The sequence below is a fragment of the Panthera tigris genome, chromosome X (assembly GCF_018350195.1).
Source record: "Panthera tigris isolate Pti1 chromosome X, P.tigris_Pti1_mat1.1, whole genome shotgun sequence".
In the NCBI taxonomy this organism is placed as follows: domain Eukaryota; kingdom Metazoa; phylum Chordata; class Mammalia; order Carnivora; family Felidae; genus Panthera; species Panthera tigris.
In genome coordinates, this window is record NC_056677.1 from 96,889,544 (window position 1) to 96,909,969 (window position 20,426).

At 50.4% G+C, this 20,426-nt stretch overlaps 1 protein-coding gene across 2 annotated transcripts in view; it reads left to right on the forward strand.

The window, feature by feature from the left end:
* The first annotated feature begins 231 nt into the window (after positions 1-231).
* Positions 232-20,426, forward strand: part of IL13RA1 (interleukin 13 receptor subunit alpha 1) — a 67,304-nt gene continuing 47,109 nt past the window's right edge. Inside the window, exons 1-2 of one of the 2 annotated variants that reach the window (XM_042975234.1) lie at positions 232-323; positions 16,946-17,085. In XM_042975234.1, coding sequence (XP_042831168.1) covers positions 302-323; positions 16,946-17,085 — 162 coding nt within the window. In that variant the 5' untranslated portion in view covers positions 232-301. Of the gene's footprint in view, positions 324-9,439; positions 9,586-16,945; positions 17,086-20,426 lie in introns of those variants that run through there. The other variant, XM_042975232.1, reaches the window with a different exon arrangement.

The following is a 20,426-nucleotide window of genomic DNA, read 5'->3' on the forward strand; positions in this document are numbered from 1 at the left end:
AACATCTATGGGTTGCTTTCTCCAAGCATCATACAGCCGTGCGCGCGCACACACACACACACACACACACGTACACGCACGCGCGCGCGCAAACAAATCCACAGCTTGCTAACTTTAGTTGCACCTCTGTCACAACGATGATGACAAAATGTTCCTCTGACCGCAATGTGTTCAAGCGCAAATGGTTCCTCTTTCCAGGTTCTGGTTTGTACATACACAAACTCCTAGTGAGGCGACACCCATGTTCCGACAGCAGTGCTCCTGGGCCCCAGCTGGATTCTACAGGCGAAGGCACTGAGGAATGAGACTGTTCACCCGAAGTGGTGAGTTCTATGGCTTTGTACCCGTTTCACAGACGCCAATGAGCCCAGCTGACCCAATTGTACCGTGGCCAACCTAGAGTGACACGTAGGGTTCGCTTCGTGCCGGGCGGTGCCTCTGTCACCCTGTGGAACGGGCATCAGGGGACAAGGCAGTGCTGTCTTGCCTCCTGACCCCGCTGTGCCACCACGCCCCTCCACAGTGACTCGCTTCCCGGAGGGGCTTCGCCATTGCGTCTTGCACACAGAGAAGCCTGGGGATGAAAAAGTAAGAGGAAACAGGAAACCGAATGGTAGTAAAGGAGAAATGAAAGAAAGCGGACTGAGAGCAAATAGGACAATGTCAGCAGAAAGGAGAACAATAGAAGCGGAACCGTAAGAGACGAGGGAACCCCAAAGATGAAAGAGTACTAGAACCTTCTAATAATAGTTCCCATTTATTAGTGTTTACTATATGTTAGGCACTGGATTAACATTTGGTGTGAGCTTCTTCATCTCGTTGAACCCTTACAACTAAACCCCGAACGCACAACAGGCTCTTGTGATGAGAAACAGACTCCCAAGGGCCCCACAACATTGGAAAGAAGTCAAGAGAGGAAAGGACAAAAAGAAACAGAAAAAAGCGGCACAAATGGCACAAAATCAGGTGGTAGAAAGAAGCGTAAATGTATTAGAACTACTCTCTACAGAGAATTTGAGAAATCTGCCCATCATGGTATCGTAATGGGAGATTTTGTGTGCTTTTTTTTTTTAACGTTTTTATTTATTTTTGAGACAGAGAGAGACAGAGCATGAATGGGGGAGGGGCAGAGAGAGAGACAGACACAGAATCGGAAGCAGGCTCCAGGCTCTGAGCTATCAGCCCAGAGCCCGACGCGGGGCTCGAACTCACGGATCGCGAGATCGTGACCTGAGCCGAGTCGGACGCTTAACCGACTGAGCCACCCAGGCGCCCCCGTAATGGGAGATTTTAACTGGTCTCTCAGCAACTGATAGGTCCAACGGGCAAAAAAAAGAGCAAGAATATTAATGTGACCAACAGGATTCACAAATTTGACTTAACGGACACAGGTAGAACACTAATAATTTGAGAATACAGTTGCTGCTGGAACAGAACAGGTTTGAGCTGCGCGGGTCCATTTGTGCGCGGAATTTTTCAATTAATACGGCAGAGTACTGTGAACGTATTTTCTCTTCCTTATGATTTTCCTACAAAGATTTTCTTTTCTCTAGCTTCCTTTATTGTAAGAAGACAGTATATAATACATAAAACGTACAAAATGTGTGCTAATTGATTGCTGATGTTATTGGGAAGGCGTCATATCAACAGTAGGCTATTTGGGGGGAGTAGGCTAAGTGTGGGGGGAGGAGTCAAAACTTATCTGCAGATTTTTCAACCGCCCCCGGGGATGGCGCGCCTAAGCCCCACATTGTTCAAGAGTCAACCGTATACATTGTCCTCAAACGCTCATCCTCAAACGCGGACATTTACGGAAGTAAACGATACACCGGGTCACAAAGCAAACCTCGTCAAATTTGCAAGGAGTGGTACCGTCCTGGAAACTGAGGCCGCAGAGAAGTTGAAACGACTGGCCTTCGCTTCTGTGGCTGAGAAGTGGCGGCGAGGCTGGGCTTTGGTTCTTAGCACAGAGTGCACACAGCCCCCCGAGCGCACACACGCCGGCTCAGCCCTGGGGGTGCCACCAAGTGGGGAGGGCTGCAGCCACGCAGGGGTCTGGTTCCAAACGGCACAATCGGAAAAGGCGATCCAGGTGAAGGGACGTGGGAGAGATCGGCCAGTTCGGGACCAAGGAGGAGTTTTTGCTGTTCCCACTCCCCCTGCCCCTGCCAAGCCCAGTGTTTTCCAAGTGAACCCTGAGGCCTCAGTTCCTTGCTTCTTTAGGGAAATGACAGGTAGAAAGGCAAACTGACTTCTGAGCGTTGATTCCTCTGCACTGCGTCACAGCTATGCGAATGGCCTCCTCCGAGAGGTAGAGAGAGGGGGACACAGAATCCTACCAGGCTCCAGGCTGTCAGCACAGAGCCCGACGCGGGCCTCGAACTCAGGAACCCGCGAGATCATGACCTGAGCAGAAGTCAGATGCTCAACCAACTGAGCCACCCAGGCGCTTTGTGAACGAGGGGGTGGCTAAGAGGCCAGAGGGACTGGAGGTTTCTAGGTTCAGATGTAAATATTGTTTATCCCACATGCTTCAGGCAAATGAACAATGGAGACTTTCCAGGGCAAGAAGGTGCAGAGAACTAACATGCAAATGAAGCATTTGAATCTTTAAACCGAGGAGTCTTGAGGCTGAGATGGGAGAGACAGACACTAAGGGTAGCTAAGTGGTGATGCAATTAAAGGGCTGCCCCTTAGGGGCGTCTGGGTGGCTCAGTCGGTTAAGCGTCCGACTTTGGTTCGGGTCATGATCTCGCGGTTTGTGAGTTCGAGCCCCGTGTCAGGCTCTGTGCTGACAGCTCAGAGCCTGGAACCTGGAGCCTGCTTCGGATTCTGTGTCTCCTTCTCTCTCTGCCCCTCCCCCACTTGTGCTCTGTCTCTCTCTATCAAAAATAAATAAACGTTAAAAAAAAAATTTTTTTTTTTTAAAAAAGGGTTGCCCCTTGGGGCGCCTGGGTAGCTCAGTCGGTTAAGCGTCTGACTGCTGCTTTTGGCTCAGGTCACTGTCTCATGGTTCGTGAGTTTGAGCCCTGCATCGGGCTCTGTGTTGGCATCGCGGGGTCTGCTTGGGATTCCCTCCCTCCCTCTCTCCCTACTCCTCCCCAACTCTCCCTCTCCCTCTCTCTCTCTCAATAGAAATAAATACACTTAACAAATGCTTTAAAAATTAAAAAATAAAATAAAATAAAATAAAATAAAATAAAGGCTGCCCTCGACAGCGTGCAAAAATTAGACAGATGGTGGCTGTGGGCCGGGGTAGGGGGCAGGGCCTAAGTTGGGTTAGGCGCAAGGTTGGGGGAGAGGGTGCAGTGAAAGGTCGTGGGGGGTCCTGGCTGAGATGCTGGGGTAGTGGCAGCAGTGAAAACACCCCAAACCCAAAGCCAGAGGTGGGGCCCTGGATGCTGACGCAGGGAGGCTCTTCTTCCTCTTTCGGACACCGAAGGGTCGGAAAGCAGAACAGGGCCGAGGCCAGAGAGGAAGAGCTTGCAGCCTGAAGGGAGTGACTGGAGGGGATATCGCACGCTTTGAAGGGGCGCAAGAAAGAACGGGCTGCCAGACCTCAAGGGCATGCTCTTTCACAGAGGAGTGGGGCCCAGGGAAGAACCAACCTCACGGCCCCTGGGGTTTGGTGGAGGAGCCCGAAGTTGGCCTGGCGGCCGGCCCTGTCCCCGAGTGCCACCCCCTCAGTCTTTCTCCAGCCTTCTTGCCTCCAGGCAAGAATTAGAGAAGTTTTCATAATTCAAGAAAACCAGATCTCCCAAGTATCACTTTTTCAAGATATGTTTCAACTTAAAAAAATTGTTTAATGTTTATTTATATATGAGAGAGGGAGAGAGAGGACAGGTGGGGGAGGGGCAGAGAGAGAGGGAGACCCAGAATCCGAAGCAGGCTCCAGGCTCTGAGCTGTCAGCACAGAGCCCGACGCGGGGCTCCATCCCACCAACCACAAGATCCCGACCTGAGCCGAAGGTGGACGCTTAACCGACTGAGCCACCCAGGCACCCCTCCCGAATATCACCTTCACAATGTCACCACCTTGCTCGTAAAAGTGTTCCGTGGCTCCTTATTGCGGATAAGATCCAGCCATAAAATGCTGTTCACTCATTTCTCTTTCTCTTTCTCTTTCTGTCTCTCTGTCTTCCTGTTTGTCTCTCTCAAGTTCTGGTCATCCTTCAAGGCCTAGTTCAATTCCCATCTAGTCCAAGAAGTCTTCAAAAGCAGTTCCCGCCACACTGGCCTGTCTTGCCTTTCTCTGAGACCCGTTTCACAAACGAACATGTTTGCCATTTACATTTGTTTGTTTGTTGCGTTTTCCTTAATTGTCTTCTATACCTGTCCACACCTGAGACTGGGAATCTCCCAAGGTCAACGGCAAGAATGGTTGCGTTTTGTTGGTTGGTTGGTTGATTGGGATCCCTGAGAGCACTTGGCACAGTGTGATTTCTTCATTTGTCTATTTATTCCCATCTTTATTGTGTATGAACTACGTGTCAGGCATAGTTCTCAGTGCTGGGGATACAGCTGGGAACAAATCAGAAAACACGAAGCTTACCTTCCGGTGTAACGGGGCAGAATGACCCAGAAAGGGGGCTAGAAGTGAGTGTCGGTGGGGCTTGCAATTTTCCACGCGGTGGCCAGAGCAGGCCTCAGGGAGCCACCTAAATGAAATGATGGAGTAAGACTGTGGCTATCCGGGGAGGCTGGAGCAAACAGCAGAGGAAATAGACAGGGCAAAGGCCCTGAGGCAGGAGTGCGCTTGGCTCATGCGAGGAATAGCTGAGAGGTGAGTGTGGCCAGAGAAGCTTGCATTGGGCTGAGCAGTGGAAGAGGAGGTTAGAAAGGGGGGATAGGGAAGGGGCGTGGAGGTCAGTGGACGGTTCTGAGCAGATGGGTGCCTTGTTGAATCCAAGAGTCCGTTTAATAGCCACTGTAACGTTCGGAGACCTGGACGTGGATGGGCTTCGGGACTTTGACCCAGGCAGACGTCCCAGCACCACACCTCTCTGCCTCAGGCTAAAACCCAAAGGATCCTGTCACAGGCCCCTTGTGCAAACAAGCACTCTCTTGGGTGAGCTTCACCAAACCTGTAGGAGAAAAACACTTACTGGGCGCCTGGGTGGCTGGGTCATTAAGTGTCCGATTCGGCTCAGGTCACGATCTCACCGTTCGTGAGCTCGATCCTCGCTTTGGGTGAGCTCGAGCCCTGCTTCTGGTAAAATACGAGGCCTGGGTGAGCCCTGCTTCTCTACCCCCACTCCGCCTCCCACCCCCGTCTGCCCCTCGTGGGATTCTCTCTCTGTCCCTCGCTCACTTTTGCCATCTCTCTCTCTCTCTCAAAACAAAAATTTAAAAAGGAAACGACTTGCCGAAGAGCAAGAACCTTCAAGTCGATGAAACCCAGACGTTGCGAGCACGACACTGACCATGTCACTTTCATCTTTACGTTCTCTGTGGTGAAATGATCAGATTCGCACACTGGGAAGATCTGGGTCGCAGAGGGGAGATTTGCAGACCCTTGCAATAGCACAAGGGAGAGGCAATAAGGACCTGATGAGAACAGTGGAGGGGAGGAAGGAGGAGAATAGACCCGAGAGATGTTTTGTGAGATCAGCGACTGCACGGCTGGAGGCAGGGCGGGGAAAACCACACGCACTAGATACAGGAAAGGGAGGTATCAAGGACAAGTACTTTTAGCATTAACCTCTCACTAATTGGTGGTGGGCATGAGGACAATGGGTGGATAGGAGCCAAGAACAAAAGAAACAAAGAGTCTGCTAGCTCAGGATTTCTGGACTTTGGTACTATTGTCATTTCGAACTGGATAATTCTTTTTTTTTTGGTTGGGGGGAGGTGGATGGTCCCCTGCATGGCAGGGATGTTCAGCAGCATCCCTCACCTCTACCCACTAGATGCCCATAGCACGCCCCCCCTTCCCCCCCCCCCAGCCCAAAGCGTGACCACCAAAAATATCTCCAGACATTGCCAATCGTCCCCTGGGGAGGAAAAACCAACCTCGATTGGGAACTGGCACACTAATGTCAGAAGAAGGGAAGTTCCCTATTTGCTATTTCCTATTTTTCTTTGCCCTGCAGTGGCTGTGAGCATCTGTTCGGGTTTTGCCTGATAAAAGGTGGAAGACCTTTTGTGAGATTTTTACCTAAGGGGCCAGAATTCGTAGCTAAGCCCTTGGTATGTATGCTGGTGTCTGTGTCCTTTAGAAACTCAGGAGGCCGTTTCTAACTGGCTGGAAGGAGACCTGACCGTGGCAAGAGGAACATCATTCTTTCCCCCCAGATATTTCCTGGCCTGTGCCCTTTTCTGACTCCACTTACAAAAAAAGGGGAAAGCCTTAGGGAAAAGGGCAAAGACCCCAAAAGCCAGCTGGAGTGGCCGAGGTACATAGATCAGCCCAGAACTCCAGTCACGTCAGGCCACGGTGAAAAGAAAGGCGATTAGCCGAATCATCAGGGCTCAAAGAATTAAGGACTAGAGCTAAACGTGATGTTGACTCATTATGACTTTGATTACACAAAGCCCAAATAAGAGCTGGTTGTGGCAGTTCCTGAAAAGTCCTCATCTTGTCCTCATCCTCCTGCAGAGCAGAGCAGTGGCCTAATTCAGTCTAAGATGCTTTTTGAGCAAAAGTACACAGAAATTACAAATAAAACATTGATGTTGAAGAAGCAGCATTCCTAAGCCTCACCACCCCCTTCAAAACATTAAAAAAAAAATTTTTTTTCAGTTTATTTTTGAGAGACAGAGCGTGAGCGGGGGAGGGGCAGAGAAGAGGGAGACACAGAATCTGAAGCAGGCTGCAGGCTCTCAGCTGTCAGCACAGAGCCTGACACGGGGCTCGAACCCACAAACCGTGAGACCATAACCTGAGCTGAAACCAAGAGGCGGATGCTTAACCGACTGAGTCACCCAGGCGCCCCCCAAACCATTTAAAAAAAAAAAAAAAACATTGCTTCAAGTTTAGGGTAGAGAGGAAGTAGAATTGGCTAGAACACTCGTATTTGTGGTCAGGAGGCCAGTACCATTATGGCCGCACCACTGCCCTTTCTTTGTCTTTTGCCTCACAATGTCTAAGTCACAGGGACGTTTCTGGAGGCTAATGACAAATCGTGACCCTTATTTTTCTAATCATTTGCTGCCAGTACTGCTCATTTCATTAAGCACTCACTCAAACTATGCCAGACAGTGCCCACGGTGGCACGAAGCCAGCGTCCAGGGGTTCCAGTTCCAAGTGGAGACTTCTTAAAAGGCAGATGACATAATCACTTTGGAAATGTTATTATAAACTTATTGTATAATGTTTATAGCAAATGTCAACAAGTGCATGTGTGTGGTGATGGGGGGGGGGTCTTAGGTTAGAGAGTGGCTGTCCTATTTGCAGGGGGATTTAGAAAAAACGGTAACATCTCTCAGTTCTACCAGCTTCGATAGTTCACAAAGTGTTTTCCTAAACATTATGTCGTTCAATAACACAAGGACTTATTCTGAACCTTGAGCGCAAGACTTAGTATTGCAAGATTCTGTGCAGGCAGGCCTGCCTTCTGGAAGCCTCCTTTGTCTCTTCTCTCCCAGAGGGCGACCCCTTCTTTGTGTCCCACAGCTCCTTGCTTTTGCCTTTACAATAGCCCCCCCACACACACACCGGTTGCAGCTCTTTGTTGGCAGGGCCTGCTTTTAATTAGTGGCTACCACAGGGCCTGAAAGGCCAGTAATTATTTATGGAACTCGAGGGCCACAAATCTAAGAGTAAGGCCTTTGTTTCAGATACGTTAAAACATCCCCATGCCTTTTGGGTAGGGTCTAGACTAGGTGTGTTATCAGCATTGTTATTGCTCTGTATTTCTTGCAACAGATCTCAGGTGCATACATTGGCTTAATTCAACATTGGCTTAATTCAACCAGAATATACACCTAGGTTAGGTCTCATCATCCATCCAGATGCGACCCTTTTGGAGGGGGGTGGTGAGAGAACAATGCCCCTCCCCAAAGATGACCATGCCCCAGTCCCAGACAACTGTGACTATGTAACCTTATAAGGCAAAAGTGACTTTGCAGATGTGATTAAATAAAGGATTTTCAGACGGGGAGATTTATCAGGGATGATCTGGTACGTCCAATCTAATCACAAGGGTTTTTATAAATGAAAAAACGAGGCAGGAGGGTCAGAATCAGAGGAGAGGAGACAAGGAAAGCAGTGGCCTGAGTGGTGCAGCAACAAACCAAGGAAACTGGGAAGTCTCTAGAAGCTAAAAACAGAATCTCTTAGGGTGCCTGGGTGGCTCAGTCGTGATCTCTCCATTTGTGCGTTCGAGCCCGCATCCAGCTCTGTGCTGACAGCTCAGAGCCTGGAGCCTGCATCGGATTCTGTGTCTCCCTCTCTCTCTGCCCTTCCCCCGCTCGGTTCTGTCGGGGTCTCTCTCTCAAAAATACATAAACATTAAAAAAAATTTTTTTAAACCGGAATCTCTCTCGGAACCCCCAAAGGAACACAGCTCTGCTCACGCCTTGAGTTTGGCCCAGTGAGACTTCTGACTTCCAGAACGCTAATAAAACTGTGCTAAGTCACTGAATTTATGGTAATGTGTTACAGCAGCAATAGGAAAGTAACAAGGGTTCCCATTTTCCTCCATCCCCAGCCTCATTGACCTTCACGGTCACCCACTTTCTGTATTCAGTGTGTCCTTCGGCCTAAACCGGTAAAAAAGAATTAGGTAGAAAGTTGCATGTGCGCTTTTAAAATGCAAGAACTGTACATAGTATGGCACTGTCCTTCACATGAAAACTTTTGCTCTCCCCCAACCCCGACGCCACATTATGTGTTACCAGCTTCCCGATACACCTTTCGGCCTATTCACCAAGCACGCCCCTGCGAAGTCCCCGCTGTGCACTTGGAGCCCAGTCCACCGTGGGAGGTGGGGTTGGGATTACTAAGCCTGGAGTCAGAGTTTAGGAAACTAGGGCTCAGAGGCCGACGATTGGCAGCCGCGCCTCCCGACTCCCGGGCCGAGGCTGCTTCCCGTAGGTGGCCCTCGTCCCGGCCCCGCCACGACCCAGGCCCCGCAGGTCCGCACGGAGCGGCGACGCCGACCGGGGCTGCCTCCCGCGCGCGGAGGGGGGGAGGGCGGGACCGGCGGGCGCCCGGGCCGGGCCGCGACGCGGTCGAGGAAGTTCAGCGCGGCCCGAGCCGAGCCGGGGCTCCGGGAGGGGGGGGACGCGGGGCGGCGGCGGGGCCAGGTGCGGCGCGAGGCGCGAGGCGCGGGAGGCGCGGGAGGCGGGGGGAGGGGGCCCCGGCGCCCCGCCCCCTCCGCCCGCGCCCGCGGCTCGCGGCTCGGGTTACCTGCGGCGGGTGGGCGGGGCGGCCTTTCCGGTCTGCGCCGGCCCCCAGCCTCCAGGGCGGCGGAGCCGGGAAGTGGGAGAGGGAGCGAAGGAGGCGGAGACTGCCCGAGCCCGCAGCCCGGCCGGGCTCCGAGGAGAGGGGCTGCATGGAGCGGCCGGCGCGGCTCTGCGGGCTGTGGGCGCTGCTGCTCTGCGCCGGCGGCGGCGGCGGCGGCGGGGGCGCCGCGCCCACCGGTGAGTGCGGCCGCGGGCCCGGGGCGGCGGCCGAGGGGGCGGCTGGGGTCGCGGCGGACAGGGGTCGAGGGCTGCGGCGAGGGAGGGCGCCGGGGGGTTGGGGGGGGGGCGGTCCTCACGACGCCGGGCGACCGCAGCCTCCGGCGCCCGGTTTGAGGTTGGGGACCCGGGAGCGACGGGGGCGTTCCCGGGTCGCAGGCGGTGGCGGCGGCGGCGGCGGGGCAGGACGACGACTCGCCGCCGTACTTCCCTCGCGCCGTCGGGAAGAGCCCGGCGCCCGGGCGCCGGACGGAAACAAGCCCGCGGCGCCGGAGGGCGGCGGGTCAGGACCCGCGAGGTCGTCCGGGAGGGATGAGGGGCCAGGAAGCCGCGCGGACGGCGACCGAGGCCGGGGCGAGCCGGGGTCGCGCCGGGGCTCCTTGTGAGTGAGGCGGTGGGAGTTGAAGGGAACTCCTGGAGACCCCGGTCCTCGTAGAAGAAAGACGCGAGGGCCCCCGCCTCCCCGGCGTTCAAGAAATCCGTTGGGAAACCGGGAGCAGCATCCGGGTGGATGCCTTTTTGTTTTCTTTACTAACCTTTACGTTTGGAAACGATTGTCGGCTTACAGACGAGTTGCAGAGATACTACAGAGGGGTCGCATGTAGCCCTCACCCCGTGTGGCAACTTTTCGTTAATCGGCCCGGCGGGGTTACACTGTGAAAAGCTGGGGGCTGATGACTTTTTCACGGACAGCTCCTGGCTTGAGCGGCCTCCTGGGCGCGTTGGGTGACCACATCGGAGAGGTCTTATTACCATATTGACACAAACACCCACAATTTGCTGATTGCATTTCCATCAGTGTGTTGTGCTTTGAAACCCAAGTTGAAACGTTGATTAGGAAATCTTGATGCCCCTTATTGATTCAGTCAACAAAACGTATGCACTCAGCTCCGTGCCAGGGTTCTCGGGGCTGCGGATGCAGCGGTGAGTGAAATAGACGGAGCCAGCCCCTGCCCTGTACAGCTTCTAGGCTCTTGGCAGAGTCAGAGAGGAGGGAAAAGTAACATATCAGGTGTGTGGGACGGCGCTGAGTACAATGAAGAAAAACGAAGCGGAGAAGGGGTTTGCCATTATAAACAGGGTGAAGTGGGAAGGCCTTACTTGAAAAGGTGGCATTTAAAGCGGAGGCCGGAGGCAGGTTGGAAGTTTTCGGTTAATAATTATTCAAGCGTCTGCCTTGTTTAGCACTGGGCCGAGCTCTGGAGGTTAGCGGACAACCGTGGAGTGTAGTTCAGTTGGGAACATCGGATTCCCATATCCTGTGGGGAAATGAAATCCAGAGAAGGCAAGGGACTTATTTAGGGTCACCTGTCTCCTTAGTCTCCTGATGTTTATGGTCCTGCTCCAACACCCTGCCTCCTGCGGCCTCCCACACGCACCTGAAACAACAGCTGGCCTTCTAGGCAATACCGGCAACCCCCAACTTAATCAGTTTTGTCTCAGCAGTTCTTTGGTAACTTTGGTTACTTAGAATATAGAAACTTTTTTCCCATTAGAAATATTGATAAAATTGCGGGGCCTCTGGCTGGGCTCCATCAGTGGAGCATGTGACTCTTGATCTCAGGGTTGTGAGTTCAAGCCCCATGCTGGGTATAGAGATGACTTAAAAAAAAAAAAAAGAAATATTGATAAAATTTCAATGAGATACGGTGAAGAAAAAAAGAAGGAGGGGACTTGAGTTTTAGTGGTCTGACATCTCTCAGCTGTGGGACTCTGGGTTCATCATTTCCCTTTTCTTGTGTGGCAGTTTTCTCATCTGTAAGTTCTTTTTTTTTTTTTTTAATGTTTATTTATTTTGAGAGAGAGACAGAGTGCGGGGGAGGGGTCGAGAGAGAGAGAGAGAGAGAGAGAGAGAGAGAGAGAATCCCAAGCAGGCTCCGTGGCTGTTAACTCAGAGCTCGACACAGGGCTCAATCGCACGAACCATGAGATCGCAGCCTGGGCCAGTATCAAGAGTCAGACGCTCAGGGTGCCTGGGTGGCTCAGTCAGTTAAGCATCTGACTTCGGCTCAGGCCATGATCTCATGGTTCGTGGGTTCGAGCCCCGTGTCGGGCTCTGTGCTGGCAGCTCAGAGCCTGGAGCCTGCATTGGATTCTGTGTCTCCCTCTCTCTCTGTCCCACCCCTGCTCACACTCTGTCTCTGTCTCTGTCTCTCTCAAGAATAAATAAACATTAAAAAGCTTTTTTTTTTAAAAGAGTTGGACGCTCAACCAACTGAGCCACCCAGGTGCCTCACCTGTAAGTTCTAAGGGCTCTTCCAGCTCTAATCTTCTGTGTTCATAAAATCATTAGGTTACAAGCTTAATTTAGTCTGCTTAGTCCACATGCTGGCATGTCTTAATAACAACAACTAGCATTTATATAGTGTTTAATATTCTTTATGCCAGGCGGCGTTCTGAGTCTTCCATTTGTGTTGTTTCATTTAATCTTTACACAAAACCTATCCTATAGGTGTTGCCGTTAGTTCCATTTTGGATATAAGGTAGCTGGGCACAGTGAGGCTAAGAGTCTTGCTCCAAGTCTTGTGGGTGGTAGAGTGGAGCTAGGCGTCCAATCTGGGCAGCCTGACTCCAGAGGTCATGCCCTGACCCCTGTATTCATTGCCTCCCTCTGTAGAAGGGAGGGGAGTCCTTGGCTGGGAGAGGAGCTGGCCACCTCCCAGAGTAGCAGGTAGGATTGGTTGGGACCCATGAACAGATGGACAGGTCATTTGCTTTGAAGTGATTGATCGTATATTGGAGACTCGCTTTCTAATTGCCAGACCGTGTGGTCCAAATAATAAACACTGTAGGCGTTCAGAAGAGGGGAAGCTGTGAGGACTGGTAGTTGTGGGGAAGAGGTAAAACTTGAGCTAGACCTTCAGGATGGGTGGAATTTGAGTAGGTGGAGAAGTTCTTCCCAGTCAGGGCAGAATAGCCAGAGGAGAGACCCAGAAATGAGGGTGAGACGGTGCTCCCTTGTGGGCAGCAAGCAGCCCGGCTTGGCAGGAGGGTGTGTTGGCAGAGTCAGTCCAGGCAGAAGAGTTTCATTTGCCCATGAGGGCCTGGAGTGGGGCACAGCGTGAGGGAAATGACACCAGAGGAGAAGCAAGCAGGGAGACTTGACCGGGTGACAGGACTCGCTGGAGCGTAAAGCTGGGCAGGACTCTAGGGTTGAAGTTGTCCACTAGAAAGATGTGTTGTGGGGGCGCCTGTGTGGTTCAGTCGGTTAAGCGTCTGACCCTTGATTTCGGCTCAGGTCATGATCTCACAGTTTGCAAGTTCGAGCCCCGTGTCGGGCTCTGTGCTGACAGCACGAAGCCTGCTCGGGATTTGCTCTCTCCTTCTCTCTGCTCCTCCCCTGCTCATGCGCTCTCTCTCTCTGTCTCTGTCTCTCGCTCTCAAAATAAGTAAGATTTAAACAAAAAGAAAGAAAGAAAGATGTGTGGTGAATGCCTCCTGTCCAGGGCCATGACTTACTGGTGTCAGCCTGTCTCGCAGGCCCAGAAGAGCACATTGGTATGATTGGGATGATTAAAAGAGATGTTGCAAGAGAAAATGGACAGACGTTGATGACTGAGTAGATGTAAGGGAAGGAGGCGGTGACTCATATATGACTGTTGTGATTTCCTTAACTTTTCCCGAAACATGCAGGCCTCTGCCATCTCCTGTGATTGAATAGGAGAGAGCAAAAACTATTATCTAAGCAACATGCCCTATTAGAGCATTGACCGTCTCAGTTTCTAAGTAGAATGGAATCTTGTGCGAGGTGACCGTACAGACTCTCTTGAGGGTTGAAGTTTAGTTGGGGGTAGCTACTTGAGTCCCTCCTTCCCATTCCCCTTTCTGAAGCCAGGGATCAACCTCTGAGGAACGGTTGGAATTAAATGCCCGTTCTGTCTTACAGGCGGTGGGCACGTATCCCTTTCACAGACAGCCAAAGCAACTATTTTTTTTTTTTAAGTTTAATCATTTTTGAAAGAGAGAGACAGAGTGTGAGCAGGGGAGGGGCAGAGAGAGAGAGGGAGACACGGAATCTGAAGCAGGCTCCAGGCTCTGAGCTGTCAGCACAGAGCCTGACGCGGGGCTCCAACTCATGAACCACGAGATCATGACCTGAGCCGAAGTGAGATGCTTAACCGAGTGAGCCACCCAGGCGCCCCCCAAAGCAGCTATTTTATTTTATTTTATTTTATTTTATTTTATTTTATTTTATTTTATTTTATTTTAAAGAGAGAGAGAGAGAGAGAGCATGAGTGGGGGGAGAGGGCCACAGGGAAGGAGAATGAATCTTAAGCAGGCTCCACGCTCATTGCGGAGCCCGCGGGGCTCGATCCCACGACCCCGGGATCATGACCTGAGCTGAAATCAAGAGTCGGACACTTAACCAACTGAGCCACCCAGGCGCCCCCCGAAGCACCTGTTTAGAACTGTTTTGTTTCTTCAAAAAGAGAGCAAGTAGATTGCTGACGTTTATATAACACTTGCTCTGTGCCAGGCTCCGTTCTGAGCATTTTATCTGTATTAACTCATTTCATCCTCAAAATCGCCCTTTTGTGATAGGTCATTCTTGATCATCCTCATGCTATAGGTAAGAAACCTGGAGCACAGAGAGGGTAAGGAACTTGCCAGCCAGTCTGTAGCAGAGCTGGGATGGGAACTCAGGCAGTCTGGCTCCAGAGTCCATGCTCATAATCCTACGCTGTACTGAAATTATATCATGTCTTACATATGAGGAGCTATTAGAGATCTGTACGAGAAGTACAGTCACCAGTTATTTACGTACGTATCTCCGTGTGTTATACCTACATACACATGTATCCATGTATATTTAAATGTTTGGAGATTGTATTTTAAGTTTCAGGATGACTGAGAGAGAGAGAGTGTGTGTGCGTGTGTGTGTGTGTGTATTTTTAAAGTATAGGAAGTGGAAAAACCTCAAGAGAAATGGAAGGAACCATTAGGGAGAAAAAAAGGGATGGCAGATAGCCACAAGTAGCCTAAAATGCAAACCAATTAGAAGATTTGACTAAAGGACACTTAACAGATGGGGGGAAAAATAAACCCATCTGAGAGATTGGAAATAGTGCAGGCTATTGTTCTATTAAAATACCGAGGTTAAAAAACAGATTTTTTTAAAAAGTTTATTGATTTATTTTGAGAGAGACAGCACGAGTCGGCTAGAGGCAGAGAGAGAGGGAGACAGAGAATCCCCAGCAGGGTCCGTGCTGCCAGTGCAGAGCCCGATGCGGGGCTCGAACCCACAAAACCACAAGATCATGACCTGAGCCAAAACCAAGAGTCGGGCGCTTAACCAACTGAGCCACCCAGGCACCCCCGAAAATAGATTCTAAAAGGTCTTAAATTGCCTTGAAAATTGAGGCGTGATTTATTACATTACCATAAATAGGTAATATTTTTTTTATTACCGGGGCTTTAATGTTTGCGTGGGAGTAGGAAGGTAGGGCGTCAGGAAGTTTTCTGCCGGGTGTTTCTGGAAAGTGCGGAATACAGCAGATAAGCCTAGAGTAGATCGTAGTCTTCGGGAGGAACGGAGTTCTTATTAGAGGCTCTAGAGCTGAGAAATGATTTGTCTTCACGGGTGCTGATGTGGCGTTAGAAAGGCCAAAATGAAACCTCCGTACACGCCGGTAGTTGCTTAGAATCCCGACGCCAGCACTGTTGCCTGAGCCGTCGATGCTTCCGGACGCTAGCTGGGTTTTAACTCAGTGCAGCGGGAATTTTCTGCCTCCGCTGGTCCTGCCGCGGGCTGCGCGTCCCCACACTTGGGCCTTTTGGTCACCCTTGCGGGAAACACTGATGGTAGAAGAGTCGGGAGAGGGAATGAATATCCAGAGTCCAGAGCCTTTGGGGAAATGCCAGCTATGTAGTGCCTGTGGGGCTGATGTTTGGGGACCAAAGGAATCTTTTGTTCAGTTGAAGAGGAAGGTGATGGCATAAAGTATTTACGGATTATGTAAGAGGCCCAGTGCACTCCAGCGTGTTGGCATAGAGTATAAAATAGAGCTCTGTGGATGGGTGAATTAAAGACAACGGTGTCCCGTAAGCAATCAATAAGGACTGAGTTTGCAACTTGGGGCAATTTGGGAGGATTCATTTCTTTATTTGTTTTATTATTTTTTAAAGGTTTATTTTATTTTGTGTGTGTGAGAGAGAGAACGCACGCGAGTGCAAGTGGGGAAGGGGCAGAGAGAGAGAGAGAGGGAGAGAGAGAATCCCACGCAGACTCTTCGCCACCAGTGCGGAGCGGAGCCTGATGCGGGGCTCGCGCCCACGAACCGGGAGATCATGACCTGAGCTGAAGCTAAGACGCTTAACTGACTGAGCCATCCACCCACCCCGGGATTGTTTTTTCTTTAATGAGTTTAATAAACTTTATTTTGGAACAATTTTCAATTTATAGAAAAGTGGCAAAGGTAGAAGAGAGGTTCTGTCATCCGGTTCCCGGGGGATGATTTTGGTAGTCCTGGTCTCAGAAGCTCTCGGCAAAGTTTGAAATGGTGTTTCCTTTGCCCCACTCTGTGTCTTTCCCCGTTTTTGGCAGAAGCTTTAAAACTCTTTTCCCTGGTGATAGAGCTGGGTCCAAAACGATAGAGTCACTAAGTATTTGGTGGAGGCAGTGGTGGGTTTTCTCCAAATGAAACACATTTTTAAGACACTGGTTCAGTTTCCCTCTCTTCTTCCCTCTTCAGATTAGTCAGAGCTACAGTCCCAGCTGTTTAGTGTCAGACCTCAGAGGAATGACAGGCACTGTTAAATCTTTCTCGGTACTTCTTTGGAAAAGTTATAAAACACAGTTCCCGGGTCACGTTAGCAAGCATGATTAAAGACACGCTGCTGAGACCCACCCGCGGAGCTGCCGAGATTGACGTGTCTGCACCGAGTGAGCTGTAGATCCCGAGCAGAGGGAGCCCCGAATTCCTGCGGGAGGAAAACAGAAATTTCAGGCTGCACTCTTCCCTGTGTCCACACTAGAGCAAGTAGTTAAGAACGTGGCCCCGGAGCCACACTTCCTGGGTTGTATCCCAGCTCTGCCATTGACGAGCTAGGGGACGTGGGGCAAGTGACTCAGTGTCCTTGACCTCGGTCACTTCATCTTCAAGATGAGGCTCCTCGTCCCTGTCTCGTAAGGTGGTCGTGAGGATTCGGTGCATTAGTATGTGGAGAGGACTTAGAACGGTGCCTGGCTCGATACCCGGGAGCTGTTGTTCTCTCAGTCGTCCTATTCTTGGCCTCTAGGACTTGGAGGAATGGATCAAATGACCCACTAAAAACCCTGGCCAGTGCTGATAAATGTACTCCTTGTGCTTCATTTGAACAGAAACTCAGCCGCCTGTGACAAATTTGAGCGTTTCTGTTGAAAACCTCTGCACGGTCATCTGGACATGGGACCCTCCTGAGGGAACCAGCCCGAATTGCACCTTACGGTATTTTAGTCATTTTGACAACAAACAGGATAAGGTAAGTTTTCTGGAAGGTATTGCATTGACGAGGCAAAGTGAACACTTTGAACCGGAGCCAAGAATAAACTGAATTCTAACCTCACTTCGAAGTGGGAATTTTGTCTTGGGTTGCGTCTAAATTTTACCTGGGAAAATGACTGTTGACAAAAATCGAGCGTTTGAACATTTGAAAATGTTGGCTCATTATTTGATAATGAAATGCAATGAGATACTCTGTTGGGAAATACTAGGTATCTTTATCTACTGGGCTCTCAACAAATCATGGCGTTAGCATTTCTTCCTGTGTTCCTGCCTGCATGTATAGAACACTTCCAGTTTCTCAGGGAGTTTTCACATTTACCGTCTTGCTAATGACATGCACGCAGGTATGTAAGAACTATGTGACACAAAAGTAATCGGCCATATGGAAAGTGAAAAACTGAGACATCAGTGGCAGATAGGGTTGGCTAGGTTTCCCGATGCCTGAGGAAAAATGAGGGGAACTTTCAGCCTTTCCAGTCAGATGTAGTCAACTGATATAAGTGAATTTTTGTTAACAAGATTGGATAATTTTCAGATTCTTTACAGTAGTCTTGTCCAGTGGAGTTTTCTCTTGGGCCCTATCGTCTTGTAGCCCCTTCTAACTGACAGATTCTTCAAAGCATCAGATCAGCTGTTCAAAACTATTTTGTATCTTTATACCTTCTTTCAGTGAGGGGAGAGGTCAGGGTGGTTGGGGTTGAATTTGTCAGGGACTATGAGAAGGCTGAATGGGAGAAGTTGTTACTAGGGACAGTGCTTTGGATCAGCGAACCGTGGAATCATCATGTTCATGCAGCCTGGCAGCAGGGGGAGTCAGGAGAACTAGGCTCTAGTTGGTGGCCACTCAGCGATCCCTGTGGCCTGGGGTAAGTTCTTGAACCTCTCTGAGCCTTAGTTTCCTGCTGTGTAAAAGTGTGGCTCTACTCTCTTCTCTGGCCTTCTGGGACACGGAAAATCATGTATGTGAAAGCTTAATAAAGCAAGGATGAAACAGGCTCTTCCTCTTGAGGGAAACTTACTAATCTGCCTTTCTTCCCCCTTTTCTGCTGGGGTGTTAATTACGGGTTAGGTGTCCATTGATAGAGAATTGAGGCTACTCAGGGTATTTGCTTTTTTTTTTTTTTTTTTTTTTTTTTTAGAGAGAGAGGAAAGTCTTTAAGCAGGCTCCATGCCTAGCGTGGAGCCTGACGTGGGGCTCCACCTCAAGACCGTGAGATCGTGACCCTGAGATCATGACCGGAGCCGAAATCCAGAATCGGATGCTTAACCGACTGAGCCACCCAGGCACCCCAGAAATATTTGCATTTTAAGAGGTCCTCTGGGTGGCTCAGTCGGATGAACGTCCCACTCTTGATTTCAGCTCAGGTCATGTTCCCAGGGTCATGGGCTCGAGCCCCAGGACGGACTCCATGCTGAGCACGGAGCCTGACTGGGATTCTCTCCGTCTGTCCCTCTGTCCCTCTCCCCCACTTACACACACACTCTAACATTAAAAAAAAAAGAGGTCCTCTAGACCCGAATAGACATTTTTTCCAAAGAAGACATCCAGATGGCCAACAGACACATGAAAAGATGCTCAACATCACTCATCGTCAGGGAATGCAAATCAAAACCACAATTAGATCTATTGCTTCATACTTGTCAGGATGGCTAGTATCAAAAGGACAAGAAATATCTGGGTGCCTGGCTGGCTCAGTCAGTAGAGCATGCGACTCTTGATCTCAGGGTTCTAAGTTTGAGCCCCACATTGGGTGTAGCGATTACTTAAAGACAAAATCTTAAAAAAAAAAAAAAAAAAGGACCAGAAATATCAAGTGTTGGTGACCATGTGGAGAGAAGGGAACCCTCCTGCACTGTTGGTGGGACTGTAAGTTCTGGAAAACAATATGGAGGTTCCTCAAGAAATTAAAAAGAGAACTGCCCTATGGTCCAGCAGTTCCACTTCTGGGTATTCATCTGAAGAAAATGGAGACACTAATTCAAAAAGATACATGCACCCCCTACTTTGTTTTTTTTTTTAACGTTTATTTATTTTTGAGACAGAGAGAGACAGAGCATGAACAGGGGAGGAGCAGAGAGAGAGGGAGACACAGAATCCGAAACAGGCTCCAGGCTCCGAGCTGTCAGCCCAGAGCCCGACGCGGGGCTCGAACTCACGGACCGTGAGATCATGACCTGAGCCGAAGTCGGACGATTCACCGACCGAGCCACCCAGGCGCCCCGGTGCACCCCTACGTTTATTGCAGCATTACTCACAATGGTCACGGTAGGGAAGATGAAGTGATGAAGAAGATGTGGTATATTTATACAGCATCATGTGACTCGGCCATAAAACAGAAAGAAATGTTGCCATCCGTGACAACGCCGATGGGCCAAAGACAAATACCCTGTGATTCCACTCACGTGGACTCGAAAAAAAAACAAACGAACACACAAAACAAGACAGAAACCGATTCACGGGCACAGAGGACAAGCTGATGGTTGCAGGGGACGAATGGGCAAAGTAGGTGTAGGGGATTAAGCCGTACAAGCTTTCAGTTATAAAATAAATAAGCCATGACAGCAAAGACCACGGCGTCGGGAAGACAGCCAACAATATTCCAAGAAGTTTGTGCGGTGACAGATGGTGACCAGACCTACCGTCAGGGGGACCGCTGAGTAAGGGACATAAACGTCGCATCCCTGTTTTGCGCACCTGAAACTAGTACGTCAACTATACTTCAATGAAAAAAGAGAAAGAAAAAAAAAAAAAGCAAGCCGACAAAAAGGAGATGCCCTCAATGCAGAAGTTGAGCTCAGGAGTTGAGTTCCCCTTCCGCTCTGTCGGCTTCCTCTTGTTCCTAAGGAGGGGCCATCAGGCATTTGGATTCTTAGGGGCAACTCTCAGTACTTCAGCCCCTGCGAAATCACAGAAGAGACCTTATTTAAGGGCTTCGCCTAAGTATCGCGTTGAAAACGAGGAGAGGTCACCTTTTCTTCTAACAGGTCCACGTTCGTTAGCCAGCCAAGCACGCTCGAGGGTCGGTCGGGTAGACACGGTGGTATCGTAGCCTGGAAATGGGGCCGACTCCACAGGAGAGATACAGAAACTGACACTTGCAAGCGACCGTAGGAGGCAGTGGAATCAGAGAGGATTGGGTTTGACGGTGTGTCTCTTCCCCTGTCAAGGCGTGTGACCCTGGGCAGGTCACTTAACCTCCCCGAGCCTTCATTTCCTTGTTTGTAAAATGCCGGGGTGGGACCCACCCGACGTCAGCGGCCCGTGCGTTAGAGGAGAGGATGTTCGCAATGCACCGGGCCCCGAGCTCATGTTCCATA